At 40.4% G+C, this 18,460-nt stretch overlaps 1 protein-coding gene across 1 annotated transcript in view; it reads left to right on the top strand.

Moving 5' to 3' along the window:
* Positions 1-18,460, top strand: part of LOC141103139 (inter-alpha-trypsin inhibitor heavy chain H3-like) — a 175,248-nt gene that overhangs the window by 25,773 nt on the left and 131,015 nt on the right. The window contains exons 5-7 of the mRNA XM_073592419.1: positions 8,390-8,552; positions 13,486-13,596; positions 16,298-16,423. Of these exons, the coding sequence (XP_073448520.1) occupies positions 8,390-8,552; positions 13,486-13,596; positions 16,298-16,423 (400 nt within the window). The remainder of the gene's footprint in view (positions 1-8,389; positions 8,553-13,485; positions 13,597-16,297; positions 16,424-18,460) is intronic.

Here is an 18,460-nt window from a genome sequence, read left to right as displayed (position 1 = left end):
AATCTTGATGATGCTAGCTTCCAACAATATTTTTGGTTTAGGGCATCACCACCATTACCCATTACCCAATTTTTCTGTCCAACTGCACTATGGGTGCACGGTACCGTGTACACCAACAGAAGTGTAATAACAACTATGGGTGTACTGTATTGTGTACACCATCAGAAAAGTAGTAGCATATTAGAAAAAGTACACCAGGAATGGCCTGCAGTCAGATCAGATATAGCCAAACTGGATGCATTGTTTGTGTGTGTGTTAAAATATATATATTAGAGAGAGAGACTGATTGAGATATATATATTTTAAATACACTGCAGCTAACTAAATAACCTGCCTTCCTGAAATATATTAGAAAAAGTACACCAGGAATGGCCTGCAGTCAGATGTAGCTAAACTGGATGCAGTGGATATATATATATATTTTCATTGCAGCTAACTGAATAACCTGCCTGCCTAAATGACACTCTCTCTCCATCCACACCAACAACACACTACATGGGGCCGATGTGAGGGCAGCCTTATATAGTGTGGGGCGTGGACTTAGTCCCCCTGAGCCATGACTGGCCAAAGGCACCCTGCCTTTGGCCAATTATGGCTCTCTTAGCTGAGGACGCTGGAATTGGCCAAAGCATGCAGGTCATGGTGCATGCTTTGGCCAATCATCATACAGCAATGCACTGTGCTCCCGCAGTGCATTATGGGGCATTACGTGGGGCTCAAATTCGGCGCAAACGCCCTATAATGTTCGGTTTTTGACGAACGGGCGAACAGCCAATGTTCGAGTCGAACTCATGGCCTCCTAAAACCTTAAATGGAAGATGTTTGGGACGACCAGAACCCTTCCTAGAGCTGGCCGTCAGGCCAAACTGAGCAATTGGGGGAGAAGAGTCTTGGTGAGAGAGGTTAAAAAGAACCCAAAGATCACTGTGGCTGAGCTCCAGAGATGCAGTCTGGAGATGGGAGAAAGTTGTAGAAAGTCAACCATCACTGCAGCCCTCCACCAGTCGGGGCTCTATGGCAGAGTGGCCCGACGGCAGCCTCTCCTCAGTGCAAGACACATGAAAGCCCGCATGGAGTTTGCTAAAAAAACACCTGAAGGACTCCATGATGGTGAGAAATAAGATTCTCTGATCTGATGAGACTAAGATAAAACTTTTTGGCCTAAATTCAAAGCGGTATGTGTGGAGAAAACCAGGCACTGCTCATCACCTGTTCAATACAGTCCCAACAGTGAAGCATGGTGGTGGCAGCATCATGCTGTGGATCTGCAAGGAGGAATGGCAGAGGATCCCCAAATCCAGGTGTGAAAAACTTGTTGCATCCTTCCCAAAAAGACTCATGGCTGTATTAGATCAAAAGGGTGCTTCTACTAAATACTGAGCAAAGGGTCTGAATACATAGGATCATGTGATATTTCAGTTTTTCTTTTTTAATAAATCTGCAAAAATGTCAACAATTCTGTGTTTTTCTGTCAATATGGTGTGCTGTGTGTACATTAATGAGGAAAAAAAATGAACTTAAATGATTTTAGCAAATGGCTGCAATATAACAAAGAGTGAAAAATTTAAGGGGGTCTGAATACGTTCCGTCCCCACTGTATATAGTATACTTAGTAGGTTGAAAGCCCTTCGTCCTCTGCCCTATCTCACCTGCCATTCAGCTATTTGCAAAAGGTCAAGCAAACAGTATAGAACTGTCCCTGAACTGTAACATGGTGACATCAACATATGTAACAGAACTTTAAAAATCAAACTATTCAAAAGCTAGCCATCTTTATCTACTGTAGTACAAATATTACTTTGGCTGGTTTACCTCTGTAATAAAAAAAAATCCCGAATAAAAAGATAACTCCTGATTTAAAGCTGTGAAATGTGGAAACAGCAAACATCACACTGATTTTCTGACATAAAACTCTGTACATCCAGTCAATGGATGCATATTTGTTTTACTCTGATCAGCAGTAGAGAAGTGAAGTCAAGGTTCTAGATTTAAGTTACATTTGCTAAATATAGACAGTCTTTAAAGGAGTTTTAAAGGCCGAAAGCTTTTTATCTTAATGCATTCTGGGGTGTAATTTTTGCTATGTACACGCTATGTGTTAGAAATATCTTATAAAATATAAATATAAAAAAATGTGTTTTCATTTTCTTTCCACATTTTCCAAAAAATGACATGTTCAAAAGACTCATAAAGCCTCATAGAATATACACTGGGGCATTTCCTTTCCAAAATTCATTTTGGAATTATTTTTCATTGTCCTGGAGCTCCAGGGCCTCCTTCAAAGGTGTGATAGGTTGTCAGGAAATTATGTGTAATTTATGCTCCTAGAACGCCTGGAGGTGCTGCTTGCATGTTGGCCTCTCTATGTGGCCAGGCTGTGTAAAACTCTCACACGTGTGGTATCGCCATATTCAGGAGGAGTAGCAAAATGTGTTTTGGGGTGTAGTTGCAAGTATGCCTAGTGTGTGATAAATAACTTGTTATTATGACAATTTTGAAAAAAAAATAAAAATCTTAATTTTGCAAACAATTGTGGGGAAAAAAAAAATTAAAAATACACTCACCATGCCTCTTACCAAATACCTTGGAATGTCTACTTTCCCAAAGGGGGGTCATTTGGGGGGGTATTTTTTACTTTCCTGGCTTGTTAGTGTCTCAAGAAATGAGTCAGTACATCAGGTGTAATCAATTTTCAACCATAGCTTGTAGACTCTGTAGACTTGAGTTATTTTTACCAAAAACTGTATGTAGCTGTATAACTTTTGGCCAACATTTACAAAGAACATTTACTAATTTGCAAAATTTTATAACCGAAATAAAGAAAAATGCTTTTTTTAAACAAAATTTTCAGTCTTTTTTCATTTATAGCGCAAAAAATAAAAAACCCAGTGGTGATTAAATACCACCAAAAGAAAGCTTTATTTGTGTGAAAAAAAGGACAAAAATTTCATATGGGTACAGTGTTGCATGACTGAGTATTTGTCATTCAAATTGTGAGAGTGCTGAAAGCTGAAAATTGGCCTAGTTAGGCCCAGTGGGCAAGTGCTTAAATCTCATTATGCAAAACTAGAAACTGAAGTAACTGGGTAAATGTAATTAAAGCTTATCTAAGGCCCAAACTTGTTGTCAGTTTTGGATTGAGTTTGGAAGTCCTATTAGGTTTTTCATTGCCCTCTGTGTCCACACTGGTGAGATTCAACCACTGAACTTGTCATGGTTACCATTATCACTAGAAAGTAATAGAAAATTTCACAGTTGCACAAGAACAGGCTTTGGGGAAAATCTTCTAACAGGGACATCTGTCCATCAACAACCGATAAGGTATTTCCACCCATTTTGGGGAGATTTCCTCTAACTTCATGTTGTGTTTGGGACAGAAAATTAGGGTAGAAATCTTCCCTAAATTATGCAATTGGACACAGACAGCAAAACCCTGCCCATGGATTTTTTTTAAATAGTAGAAGTACAAAAGAAAGTACAGAAGAGGTATAAAGGATTGGTAGGTACTAAAATATATGATAAACAAATTAATGCACAGTCACTAAAAAGATAAATCAGTGGATAAGGATAGGGCCTGGAGAAGACCAACATTGTGAGGGGAGTGCAGTGCAGGATGTAGGGTTGACCTAGATATGAGTAAGCAAGTGAAGTGTAGCCCTTAATCCCGGTCCATTGGGTAGTGGTCAGCAGTATAACATAAGATTTCTGAAGCAGTCAGAGCTCATATAAGCAATACAGATACTCCAGGTGGACATACAGTATCTCACAAAAGTGAGTACACCCCTCACATTTTTGTAAATGATTATATCTTTTCATGTGACAACACTAAAGAAATTACACTTTGCTAAAATGTAAAGTAGTGAGTGTACAGCTTGTATAACTGTGTAAATTTGCTGTCCCCTCAAAATAACTCAACACACAGCCATTAATGTCTAAACCGCTGGCAACAAAAGGGAGCACACCCCAGCACTGCCTTAACCCTATTTGGCATGGAGTTCACTACAGCTTCACAGGTTGCCACTGGAGTCCTCTTCCACTCCTCCATGGTGACATCACGGAGCTGGTGGATGTTTGAGACCTTGCGCTCCTGACCCTTCCGTTTGAGGATGCCCCACAGATGCTCAGTAGGGTTTAGGTCTGGAGACATGCTTGACAAGTCTATCACCTTTACCCTCAGCTTCTTTAGCAAGGCAGCGGTCGACTTGGAGGTGTGTTTCGGGTCGTTATCATGTTGGAGTACCGCCCTGTGGCCCAGTCTCCGAAGTGAGGGGATCATGCTCGGCTTCAGTATGTCACAGTACATGTTGGCATTCATGGTTCCCTCAATGAACTGGAGCTCCCCAGTGCCGCCAGCACTCATGCAGCCCCAGACCATGACACTCCCACCACCATGCTTGACTGTAGGCAAGACACACTTCTATTTGTACTCCTTACCTAGTTGCCGCCAGACACGCTTGACACCATCTGAACCAAATAAGTTTATGTTGGTCTCATCAGACCACAGGACATGGTTCCAGTAATCCATATCCTTAGTCTGCTTGTCTTCAGGAAACTGTTTGCGGGCTTTCTTGTGCATCATCTTTAGAAAAGGCTTCCTTCTGAGACGAGAGCAATGCAGACCAATTTTATGCAGTGTGCGGCGTATAGTCTGAGCACTGACAGGCTGACCCCCCACCCCTTAAACCTCTGCAGCAATGCTGGCAGCACTCATATGTTTATTTCCCAAAGACAACCTCTGGATATGACGCTGAGCACGTGCACTCAGCTTCTTTGGTCGACCATGGCGAGGCCTGTTCTGAGTGGAACCTGTCCTGTTAAACCTCTGTATGGTCTTGGCCACTGTGCTGCAGCTCAGTTTCAGGGTCTTGGCAATCTTCTTATAGCCTAGGCCATCTTTATGTAGCGCAGTAATTCTTTTTTTCAGAACCTCAGAGAGTTCTTTGTCATGAGGTGCCATGATAAACTTCCAGTGACCAGTATGAGAAAGTAAGAGCGATAACACCAAATTTAACATAACTGCTCCCCATTCATACCTGAGACCTTGTAACGCTAACAAGTCACATGACACCAAGAGGGAAAATGGCTAATTGGGCCCAATTTGGACAATTTCACTTAGGGGTGTACTCACTTTTGTTGCCAGCGGTTTAGACATTGATGGCTGTGTGTTGAGTTATTTTGAGGTGACAGCAAATTGACACTGTTATACAAGCTGTACACTCACTACTTTACATTGTAGCAAAGTGTCATTTCTTCAGTGTTGTCATATGAAAAGATATAATAAAATATTTACACAAATGTGAGGGGTGTACTCACTTTTGTGAGATACTGTATATTGGTCAAATGTATCAAGTAACCAAGCCTGGCAGAGGTTTTAACTGTTAACTATTCTATAAAAATGTATAACAAAATGGATACATTTTAATACATAGGTAAATTCCAGGGCTTAAAACCACTTTTATCAATGGTTATAAATTTGGAGACCGTCTAGGATCCTCTTTGTATACTACAAATACTTGACCAGTAAACAGATAAATTCATGCAAGTAGAAGGAATGTGTTCTTGCCATAACTAGAGCTCTGCTATTCACCACAATCCTGATTTCCAGCCTGATATATTAATTTTTAGTGTGAGAAGAAAAAAATCACGGTGCACTCAGTAGTACTTGTAGGCTGTAGGCTGCTGTGATGGGCTTGCAGACATGTATGACAATGCCTTAGTTGCCAACATTCCAAAAAAAAAATTTAGGGACATCTTTTTTTGTCATGTGCCCAGCAAGCCATTGTAGGCTGAGCTGTACTTTAATTAGGGGTAGGGCATTCATTTAACTTGGGTGTGGTCTTACAACAAGCATATCATTAACATATAAATGTATTTGTTGCAGGCATATGTAGTGCCTTCTACCCTTAGGGAGCTCAAAGATTTGATAAAAGCTTCTCAGATATTTTGGACAGACAATGTTGTGAGTTGCTGCGCTTTTGTTACCACTTGCAACAAATTAATTTGATAGCGGTGGAAAGCGGCGCCAGCCCCATTGGTCCTGTGTCCCATGATTTGGGTGGGGACAACTGCAGCTAGGACTCTCTAATTCTCAGAAAACTGACCGTAATTAAAAAAAAGAAAAAAAACTTTCTCTGGCTCCATTTGTTCAGCAGAGGGAGGGGCCGCGGCAAAAGCGGACTATTTTTCCCTTTTCAGGTGCAGGGGAGTAATTTGTATGCAGCTGCTCCCAATATATAAACTAAAGTCCCAGCCTTTGCTACATCTATCTTCCGGAGCAAGCCGGCGGATTGATATCACAGAGGCGGGGGCTTTAGTTTATCTATTGTGAGCGGCTGCATACGGATACTTCACCGCATACGGATACTTCACCGCACCCGAAAATTGAAAAATAGTCCCCTTTTGCCATGGCCCCCCTGCACCTAAAAAAATGGAGCCAGAGAAAGTTTTTTTTATTTTTTTTAATTGCTCTTGGTTTCCTGAGAATTAGGGAGTCTTATCTGCAGCTGTCCCCAGCCTAATCTCAGATTCCGGGACACAGGCCGGGACTGAGCAACGGCGGGACAGAGGCCAAAAAATTGTGACTGTCCTGTGCAATCCGTATGTAAGTATGCAAGTCCAAATCACATCTCACAGTATATTGCAGAGCTATCATTGATTTCTTAACTGGAGCTAAATGACTTTCCAACTAAAGCTAAATGATTTTTTGACTGCAGCTATAAAGGGTTTTTTGGCTGGGGCTAAAAAAGTTTTTTTTTTTTTCTGTTCTGTTTCCGCAATCTAAACACTGAAACTGTAATCTCTATAACTGATCCAGTTGTGGTGAAATTGCTTAACTTACAGTCCCAGGAACTTGGCAGACAGTGAACATCAGATAGGTTAAAAAATCATAGTGTATCTAGTTAGCAGTATATGTGATAAATGGAGGCTAAAGCATGAAGAAGAAGTGTGGGACTACTACAAAGCGCATCCCCTAGGTAAGGAGTGAAGTAGTGATAAAATTATGAAAGGCAAACAGACAATGCATGTGTAACATGATAGGACCCTCTGTATCACAAGCAAAAACAGAATTATCCAGCCTTTAAAGGAAATCTCCACAAGGGGGTATTAGATTTTGCTGCAGTAGTCTCCCAGATCACAGCCTACATGATTGCTCTATTGGCAACAATCAGAAGACCGAAGTGAAGTAGTACCAAGCTGATAGGCAAGGTGTGATAGAGATATCCGTCGGAAATCAATTTTTCAGGAACAATTGTAACACTTGCAAATTTTGGGGCAGGAGTTGTGCTGATTATGTCCAATTCAGAAACTGAAGGTCTCCAAACCTCTCAAAGGACTATTATTCATCTTTCTGCACAGACTGGAGGGGATTTACTAGAGCTGGAGAGTGCAAAATCGGGTGCAGCTAGGCATAGAATCCAATTGGCTTGCAGTTTTGTTTTTTTTGTCAAAGCTTAATTGAACAAGCTGAAGTATGAAGCTCATTGGCTACCATATACAGATGCACCAGATTTTGCACTTGGTTTTAGTAAAGCAACCCCAGTGTCCTAGTATTTTAACATGTCCACACTACATTAGATGTTTACTTTGAGCACAAAGCGCAGGCAAACACACCACTGCACTTAACTAAAAGAGAATACCCCAGACAACGGGGTGGGGAGGGGGTCATCTGTATCCACAGATCCCTATTCCTACAGTTGGCTCAGAGGAAGACAAAAAAACCCGTATAAAACATGGTACATTTTTCTCCAATAAGTAAAAGAAATACTTCCTGATTCCCTAAGCCAACTGGACACACTCTGGATCAACAATCTATGGTGTTAATACTTATGAATATTAAAAAACGGTTATATTCTGGGCATTTAGAAACAGATCCATCCATCTTTGAAGAACAATGACAGAGCAAAAGAAAGTCAATAGAAGGGAGGTTTGTTATATTATGGAATGAATACAATTTGTATGTGTCCTAAAGGCCTCAGTATTCGGTAAATGGGCCATGTGTTTATGTGGCTTCAGCCTTCAGGTGCTGCATTCAGGCAGCCAATGTAAGTGTATGGGGACACAGTAGCTGCATGGACACAGCCACTCAATCAAATTTGACATGTGTGCGGGTGTGGGTGAGTGGCCCCAAATGCACATTGTCTGTGTTCAGGACTGTTCACCTACATACCTGGCAAATTGGGATGATCTGCTGTATTAATGCAGTCACTGCATCCCCATACACTTACTGGACATGGGCTGCCTGCACACAGAGCCTGGCGGTTCCAGCATCATAAATACACAGCCCATTTACAGACCACAGGCATCAGCTCCCGTGTGTAGAGGCCTTACTGGTTAATGATCTTTCTTATTTAAAGAATAACAAATATTATTAATTTTATTTCATTTCTAGGGCATCTGGCAGAAAGACAGAGAAATTTACTGTGTCTGTAAATATAGCTGCACAAAGTAAAGTGACATTTGAGTTGGTTTATGAAGAAATGCTGAAGCGTAATCATGGGAAATATGAAATGTTCATCAAAATTCAACCAAAGACTCTTGTCAGAAACTTTCAGGTATTTCACGAACAATACTATGCTGGGTAAATAAATCCAGTGAATGTTCAAAAAATCCCAGTAAAGTGTAACTTGCAGTAAATGAAATGAAAATCCAAAGGACAATATGATAAAGCTCCCAACGAAATATGAAAGTCAAAAATCCTTGCAACAATCGATAAAGTACATGTGCAAAAAACGATCAATGTGCAGAAAAAAAACATCAGTGTCCACTTCATCCAATCACCATCCGAAGTGTACTACCTATTTCCCCCAGCCTCTCATCTCTAGCACCGTCTCACCTCTTGTTCCCTCACCAGCCTGGCTGGGCAGACCTCCCTGGACAGAGGCAGCGGCAGGAGGCCCCCACTTTACCCGTTGAGCGTGGAGATCGAGGCTGCCTGCTGAAAATTGTTGGTCCTGCTGAGTTGATTGCTGGAGGTCGATCGACTGTGGAATTTTTCATCTATTGCTGATCCGAGCTCGACTTGGCCCGTAGGGGCCGCTGCTAGAGGTGAGAGGTTGGGGGAAATAGGTGGCACACTTCAGATGGCGATTGGATGCAGTGGACACTGATCATTTTTTTCTGCATATTGATCGTTTTTTGCACATGCACTTTATTGATTTTTTACTTTCATATTTAATTGGGAGCTTTATCATATTGTCCTTTTGGATTTTCATTTCACTTACTGCAAGTTGCACATTACTGGGATTTTTTGAACATTTACTGGATTTATTTACCCAGCTGGGTCACTGATAGTTTTTTTACACTTTGAAGATTGACTGCAATATTTTTTCTGTGTTATTGGCTTTTTTGCACATTATTATTACATTTTTGAGCATTTGTTTACCTAGTAGGTGATTGTGTTTTACTCAGATTCCTATCTTCACGGCTATTTTGCACATCATTATTACATTGTTTACTAGGTGATTGTGTTTCACACAGATTCCTACCTTCACAATATCTAGATTCACTTTATTCATATACAGGTTAGTTAGCGCCACATAATTTAGTTATAATTTTAATTTTTTGCTGTGTGGAAACACTTTGATATGTTGGCGGCTTCTGTTGCACCTATTTATATTTATTTTGGTTTTGCGCATTAGTTTACCCCACTTTTTCATATGTATGTGGCCATGGCTGAGGTTTCTGTGCAGTGTGCACGCTCTCAGCACAGTCAACAACAGCTCCCAGTTTCTAGTTATGATTAGGAGCAGGTGGGACTCTGAGCACTGGGGCTTCTAATCATGTGACCACTGTGACAGCCAACTACAGTGGTCACGTGGTCAGGAAGTCTGTCCTACCCTCCATTTAAAGGGTTTGTAATCCCTCAAGGTTTTTCACCTTAATGCACGCTATGCATTAAGGTGAAAAACCTCCTGTGATGTGGCTGCCCCCTAGAGCCCCCCTTTTACTTACCTGAACCAGGTCTTTCCAGCTCCAGCTGGTGTCTTCGCTCCCGCTGCTGTCAATCAAATCCAATGACACCAGGGGGGCGGGGCCGAGTCCTGCTGTCTGTGCCAATAGACGCAGCAAGAGGACACGGGAGCGTGCTCACATGAGTGCCCCAAGGGAGAGCGGCTCTCCAACAGGGCACTTGAGAAGAGGAGGAGCCAGGAGCGCTGCTCTTGAGAAGAGGGCACTTGAGAAGAGGAGGATCTGGGCCATTCTGTGCAGAGGAGGTAAGTATAACATGTTTGTTTTTTGTTTTTTTAAAAACCGAACCTTTAGATATCCTTTAAGACTCTGTTGAAGGTCTATAGCAGATGGCCAGGGAGATGTTAAAGTGATTGTAAAGGCAGAAAGTTTTTTATCTTAAATGGGTTGTAAAGGTAAAAGTTTTTTCACCTTATTGCATTCTGTGCATTAAGGTGAAAAAACATCTGACAATACCGCCCCCCCCAGCCCCTTGTTCTACTTACCTGACCCCTCGAAAGTCCCGCGCTCGTTCCCGACATCCTTTTCACCGCTCAGCCTGGCCATTGATTGGCTAGAGTGGATGGATTGAAAGCAGTGCAGCTATTGGCTCGCGCTGCTGTCAATCACATCCAATGAAGCGGCGTGCTGGGGGGTGGGGCCGAGTGATACAGTGAGCGGCTATGGCACAGTAAGCCGCTGAGGGACCCCAGAAGACCAGGTTCGGTGCCACTCTGTGCAAAAAGAGCTGCACAGTGGAGGTAAGTATAACAGGTTTGTTATTTTTAAAAAAAATAACTTTAGTGATCCTTTAATGCATTCTATGCAAAAAAACCCTGTGTGCAGCAGCCCCCCTAATACTTATCTGAGCCCCATCTCTATCCAGCAAAGTACACGAGTGCCTCAGCCGTCTGGGAATCTCCCTCCTGATTGGCTGAAACACAACAGCGGCGCCATTGGCTCCTGCTGCTGTCAATCAAAGTCAGTTAGCCAATCGGGAGATGGGACGGGGCCGAACCACAGCTCTGTGCCTGAATGGACACACAGGGCAGCAGCTCAGGTAAATAGCAGAAAGAAAAATGACTCCTGCGCACAAGTGGATGACCAGACAGATAGTACAACGACACAGGCCTTGCTGCCCTCAAGGACGGGGAATCCTAGTAGACAACGAGAGAGAAGAAAAGAAGGGGCGCACCAGCCTTGTGCATTGTCTTTTGTAAAAGTATTTATTAAATAAAATGATAAAAGGAAATTACTCACAAGCAATTGTAGAAAAAGGCACAACGTAAAGATGCACCAACTGACAGCATGCAGTTTAGGGTGAGCGATACCTTTCAAGGGTCGTGGAGTAACGCACAAGCATCACTACCAACTGACGCGTTTCAAAGGGAACATCCCTTCTTCATCAGAGCTCAGCCTGAGCTCTGATGATTTTATTTAATAAATACTTTTACAAAAGATAATGCACAAGGCTGGTGCGCCCCTTCTTTTCTTCTCTCTCGTCAGCAGCTCAGGTATCCACATAGCAAGCTGTTTGCTGTTGGGGCACTCGACAGGAGGAAGGAGCCAGGAGCACCGGCGAGGGACCCAAGAAGAGGGGGATCGGGGCTGCTCTGTGCAAAAACATGTTTATTATTTTTAAAGAAAAAAAAATTAGACTTTTTAGTATCACTTTAACATGTCAGGTACTGCACACGCTTCCGGGTACACTGTTTGATGTATAACTTGTATGTATATTTTTTTATTTACGAATAAACATGTTCCTTAATTTAAAAACAAAAAAAAAAAAAAAAAAAAGTTCAATGACTCCAGTTAATCATTTTATATACACTAGAACTCAAACCAATAGCAATAAAAACAGGCTTTTTTGATAAGGTAAATAAACAGCAGCAAATGAAAAGTCATCTTTTTCCTATACTTAAAGGCTAACCTCGGGCAACCAAAAAATGATCCCTTGCTGCAGGGCTGTGCGCATACTGCAGCCCCACTACAGGGGATAGTTTTATAGTTTCCTGAAGGTGGGTGTCAAAGTATTAGCTTAACAATTAGGCAATTTGATTTTTCAAATGGAGGTCCACAATAGCACATAGTTTGCCATGCATGTTAATGAGAGGAAACTCAATTTGTCAGATTCACACCAACATTGTTCAGAAATCCTTGCAGTTGGCCATGAGGCCTCCTGAGAAACATCTAAAGGGTAAGAAATATTAAAAAAAACGTATGCAGTGTAAATGGAACACATAACAAACATACTATATAGCAGGGTTTTCGCAAATTGGACTGCAAACGATGAATTAAGCTTTTACCCTTTAATTACTGGTAACCAGGGCTTTTTTGTCAGAGAATAGGCGCAGGAACTCCTCCTTTCTAATTCACTTCTTGTCTCCCCCCATACCACCCCTTTTAGAGAATATAGAGCCAAGTATCATTTTGTGGTGCTAAGTAAATCTGTATGAAATTTGTTAATGATAACAGGAAAAGCAGTAAAATACCCCCCCCCCACACACACACACACACACACACACACACACCTCCAGCCAGCAGTAATAGACCCCCCCCCTTTCAACAATAGATTTCCTTAGCAGCAATGGACCCCCGCAACAAAATACCACCCCAATAACAACAGACCCCTGGCAGCAACAACAAAATCTCCCAGCAGCCAGCAACAATAGACCCCTTCCTCAACAGTAGATCCCTTCCAGCAACAATTGACCCCCCCCAGCAACAATAGACAGCCACGCAAAAATAGATCCCCTCCAGCAACAATAGATCCCCAAGCAGTTATCATAAATGGATCCCAGCACCCCTTGCCATTGCATACATTCAGTGCTGGAGGTAGCTGAACTGCCTTCCCCTGTGTTCCTACAAAAAAAAAAACAAAAAAAACAAAAAAAAAATCCCTGCTGGTAACTGTATTTCTGGAAAACCTTATCTCAAGGCTGTGGTTCTGCAGGGCAGGTCTTCCAAAATCAGTCTGAAATTCAGTCTACAGTCTAACTATGCATGTCCCTGATCATTGAGAAAGAAATCATTCACACCACTGGTCCACCCTCTATGCAGTCTACAGAAAAAATTCAGTACTGTCCGTGATACTTTTTTTATTTGCACTAACATACAATTTTTCAGGACAAGCTTTGAGGGTATGTCCCCTTCTTCAAGGTCCAAGCAGTACTGATTCACAATTTTTTTAAGCAGAATGCTTGGACCTTGAAGAAGGGGACATACCCTCAAAGCTTGTCCTGAAAAATTGTATGTTAGTGCAAATAAAAAAAGTATCACGGACAGTACTGAATTTTCTCTGTCACAATTGCACTAATACGGCTACAATCAAATCAAGTATGTAGTCTACAGGAAAGCTTATATGAAGGGGGGGAGGGGGTGCAGAATGACAGGCAAGAAGCTGCAAATTCACCCCTAAACTACTAGATAGACTTTTCCAAAAATATATTATTTTTTGTTTCTACTTGCTTTCTTATTAAACAAGCTCCTAAATATGTGTTCATGTACCCTTTTTTTTGGCAATATTTACATTTTCAGATAGAAGTACATATTCATGAACCTCAAGGCATCAGCTTTCTAGACGCCAATGCGACTTTCATAACAAATGATTTACTACCGGCTGTCCATAAAATTTTCTATGCTCAAAAGGTATATTTTTTACTATTTCAAAAGTTTAATTCAGTGCAATTTTTTTTTCTCTTTTCAGCACTAAAATTTTTAAAAATAGCTTTTGTAAATTTGGTAGATTCAGATTCAAAACCCAGTTAAAGTATACCTGAATGTCAGGGAGATCAGATTATACTGGGTGTTGAAAAACTCAGTTGAGAGACACAACCCGCTTGTCTGCAAACAAAAACTGGACCATCTGACATAGTCAGGTATACAAAGGCTGCCAATGATCATCCAGGCTTTGCAAGTCTTTATTAACAGAATGTATAACATGAATTGTCTTTATTAACCTCTTCACGCCTAAGCCTTTTTCTGACACTTGTTGCTTACACGTTAAAATCAGTATTTTTTTTTTGCTAAAAAATGACTTAGAACCCCCAAACATTATATATATATATATATATATATATATATATATATATATATATATATATATATATATATATATATATATTTTTTTTTAGCAGAAACCCTAGAGAATAAAATGGCGGGTGTTACAATATTTTATGTTATACTGTATTTGTGTAGCAATCTTTCAAATGCAATTTTTTGGGGAAAAATACACTTTTATGAATTAAAAAAACAAAACAGTAAAGTTAGCCCAATTTTTTTGTATAATGTGAAAGATGTTACGTCAAGTAAATACCTAACATGCCATGCTTTAAAATTGCACACACTCGTGCAATGGCGACAAACTACGGTACTTAAAAATCTCCATAGGCGACGCTTTAAAACATTTTAATTGTTTAGAGTTACAGAGGTCGTCTTATGTTAGCATTATTGCTCTCACTCTAACAATTGCGGTGATACTTCACATGTGTGGTTTGAACACTGTTTACATTTTTGGGCGCGACTGATTTACTTATGCGTTCGCTTCTGCGCGCGAGCACAGAGGGATGGGTTGCTTTAAATTTTTTTTTTTATTATTTAATTTTTTTATTTTTACACTGTCCCTGTAAAAAAAAATTTTTAGCACTTTTATTGCTGTCACAAGGAATGTAAATATCCCTTGTGACAGTAATAGGCACTGACAGTACTCTTAATGGCGGGATCTGGGGTCCCTCCTTTGCATTCAAAATGGCAAGTTTGTCTGTTTTTGAATACTGAATTTTTTAAAAAATCTGGCGCCTTTAAGGCTCCAGTCAACTGGAAGTAATGTCGCTTCCTGGTCACCTGATTCGAAAGCGATTCTGGCTTTTTTCGGGTCTCCGGCCAGCCGGCGGATGTGTCGGTGTTCTCTCAGATTACTGCTACTGATCAGAAAAGGCAACAGAAGTGACGTTCCAACGCAGAAATACTTACTGCGCATGTGCCATGCATTCCAACATGCGTTCCATGGCGCTATGCATTCCAAACCCTCATGATCTGATGGGTAATCGGTAATCTAATAGAACACCCATGCAGACATCTTACTAAACCCAGCTACGTCTTGAATCTCAGTGTAATTTTAGCAATAAAGTGAGTGTATATAAATAAATATAGCTTATTGACATCTGTGATACTTGGATGTTTAATTTTGAAAGCCTAAGGCTGGGTTTACACTATCTTTGCATGCGGAGGGTCCGATGCGCCCCCATTCACCGTTTCAGGTTCAATTTCAGCCCGAATTTTGGCCTGACTTCAGACCTGAAATGGACCAAAAGATGCACAGGGGCCCACACCGGAACCACAGAAGAGATATGTGAACCAGCTCCACAGAGAGCGGGTTCACATATCTCCTGCTATTGCGAATTGGATGCGGTGAAACAAATCCAATTTGCAATAGTGTGAAACCAGCCTAAAGGTTTAGCGCTAAGCAGTGTGGGGTGTACCAACACAGCCTCCGCAACCTTCCTACTGCTGATGTCCAGCTTCTTTCATGTAACATCAAAACAGCAGAACAGATGTCAATATATTATATTTATTTATATGCACGCACTTTATTGCTAAAATTACTCTGAAATTCAAGACGTAGCTGGGTGTAGTAAGATGTCCGCATGGGTGTTCTATCAGATTACTGCCACCCATCAGGTCATGAGGGTTTGAAACGCATAGCGCCGTGGAATGCATGTTGCATGTTGCATAGTGCATGCGCAGTAAGTATTTTTGGAGGGAACATCACTTCCATTGCATTTTCTGATGGATAGCGGTAATGTGATAAAACACCGGCTGGTCACTCAGGCCTCCCGGTGGGAAGGGAGAGCCCAGGTGACCCTGGAAGGCGGCGGGAGGGGGGGACATCCCCTCTTGCTGCTTGTATTACAAGAAAGCGGCTGATTAGCCGCATTGGTTGTTATTACAAGAAAGCCGACCGTCGGCTCTAAAACATGGTACTGGGGTGGTGCCTGCAGCTGCAGGCATCACCACAGTACAACCCCTTGAAGCGTTATGTTGGCGTCAAGGGGTTAAATATTTATTTTTATTATAAGACTTCTATATAATGAACAAAAATAGTATAAAACAGTAAAAAAAAAAAAAAAAAACACATTTGACATAAACCATTATATTCTCCCTTAAGAGAAATGTAATATCAAAAAGCTGTCTATGCATACCTGCATCTGTCTTTACAGCTGTGAGATATGCTATTTCTGTTAGTCAGGGTGAAAAGTTTCACAAAAAAAATTAAAAACCTGAATATGTTTTACACAATTGTATATGACAGTTATGACTGTATTGACCATATAATGGGCTTCATTTTTAGGGCTATGTCTCTTTCAAACCCACGCTGGATCAGCAACGTTCCTGTGCAAATTGTACAACTTCCTTACTGGATGGAGATTTTACTGTGACATACGATGTTAATCGAGAATCACCAGGAAGCATACAGGCAAGATATATAATCTCATTTTCAGAATTCTGCTGACAAAAATAATACGATTCCAAATTAGAAAAATGTACATAAGTGTATAATTACCGTACTGTAATCATATGTATGGCACCTGATTATTTACATATATGTCCTCAATATACATACACGGGTATCAGGGTGCCATGTTTGTAATACATGGGATGCTGGCATGAAAGCTGAACCAAGCACATATAAACAACACAAATCAATGCATTTTGTATTTATTAATACATAATTAAATATATTTTCCAAATTATATATATATATATATATATATATATATATATATATATATATATATATATATATTATATATATATTCCTCTCGTAAGATAAATACTTCCTAACACTAGACAGTATCAAGCAATTAATCAAAAGCAGCGCTCCTGTCAATATTTAAAATGACTGGCTAACAAATGTCTATCAACATAAGGGGACATAGAGACACAATAGGAGTAGCAGGTGGTGATTAGAAAGAGTCGGAAGTAGACACAGGTGGTAATCTTAGTGTTGTCTGTAAAACATGCACCTTTCACCAGATTCCTCAAGACAATGTGTCACACTCCCTGCAGAATAATTATATTAATTTGGCTTTATAATCAAGATCTGTAAGTATGCAGTCTGAGTTCCCTTTTATGCTTTGACATTGAAAAAGCTCACTCAGCTCAGCATAAGACGAATCTTGAAATAGCTAGGTTGTGTGCATGTCATTTTTTGTACCAGTTGTTCTCCATGTACAGAGTTAATGACTAAAGGTCAGTAGGTCAGTGGTTTCACAGATAAGAATATACTCAGAGTATCTGTCATAGACTTTATTGTAAAGATCTTTTTAAAAGTAAAAACATATATTATCTATAATATAGTTAGTTATTTGATATAGTTATTTAATTAGTTAGCTAGATTGAGTTTGTGTGAAGTAATATATATTTATATATATCCAATTATAGTTTAATATGCATTTGTAAGTTTTGGTACAGAATTGCATTTCTGTAGCTTAAAGAATATCCATTACAAGAATTCGGCCATTTGGAAAGGTCATTCACCTTGAGTTTTTTATAAGAATCTGTTGTGTGTTACTGACAATCAAAGAAGCTTAAGAGACGTGTCAGCTGTTGGCAAAGAGAATATTTAGAATAATCACGAATATGATCATTTCATTTTTAGTTCTAGCCGTATATGGCTATGGCTATAGTCTGCTGACTAGTAGATTTGAAATAGTATAAAAACAGAGTGACACTTCACTTCAGGACGCACGGCACACACTTCACACACACACACGACACACCACACACACAACACATGTCCTTTACTCACACACAGAAGGACTCCACTACTTTTTCACACACACAAAGAAGTAGGACACACGCATCCTTACACTGAAGAAGACATTTTGTTTACATTAGGCCTAAATACAGCCTACCTCACAAACAGCTGCTAGAGCGGACATCTCTCTGACATAGAGAAGAACAGACGGAGCTGAAACACCTCTTGAACATTCTTGATACAAGTTTTTGTTCCTATTATCTTTTGTTTTACTACATCAAGCTGTAAGAAGAATTTAACTTTGTATATATTTTCAAGTTATTGCCAAGTGTGACCAAATAAATTCACACTTTGTTTTAAGACAGTCTGGCTACTGAACTTTTGAACAAAACGCCTAAGACACTGTTGACATAACACGTGTCTGTGAGAAGAGAAGGTTTTTCACTCTCTCTACATTTTTACACTCCCCTCTGGGATTTAAACTCACCGAACCGCTATAATTTACAAGCCTCAACAGATATCCAGATGCTACCTCCACACAATGTCCTCGATCAGAGCCTCAAACGAAATCCACAGGCACCAAAAATATGAGAAGAAAACTCCACATAGTCTAGTCCCGTTTTGAATTTTTATTTTAATTCCTCCGATCATAAAAACGTGTATTCATTAAAGCTTTCACAGTCCTTGCCATTTGATTTATCTTATAACTTGATGTCCTTGTTATTATCAAACCTTACTGAGGGGCCAAAGATG

Source organism: Aquarana catesbeiana, linkage group LG07 (assembly GCF_042186555.1).
Source record: "Aquarana catesbeiana isolate 2022-GZ linkage group LG07, ASM4218655v1, whole genome shotgun sequence".
In the NCBI taxonomy this organism is placed as follows: domain Eukaryota; kingdom Metazoa; phylum Chordata; class Amphibia; order Anura; family Ranidae; genus Aquarana; species Aquarana catesbeiana.
This window is presented reverse-complemented; position numbering and strand designations above follow the sequence as displayed.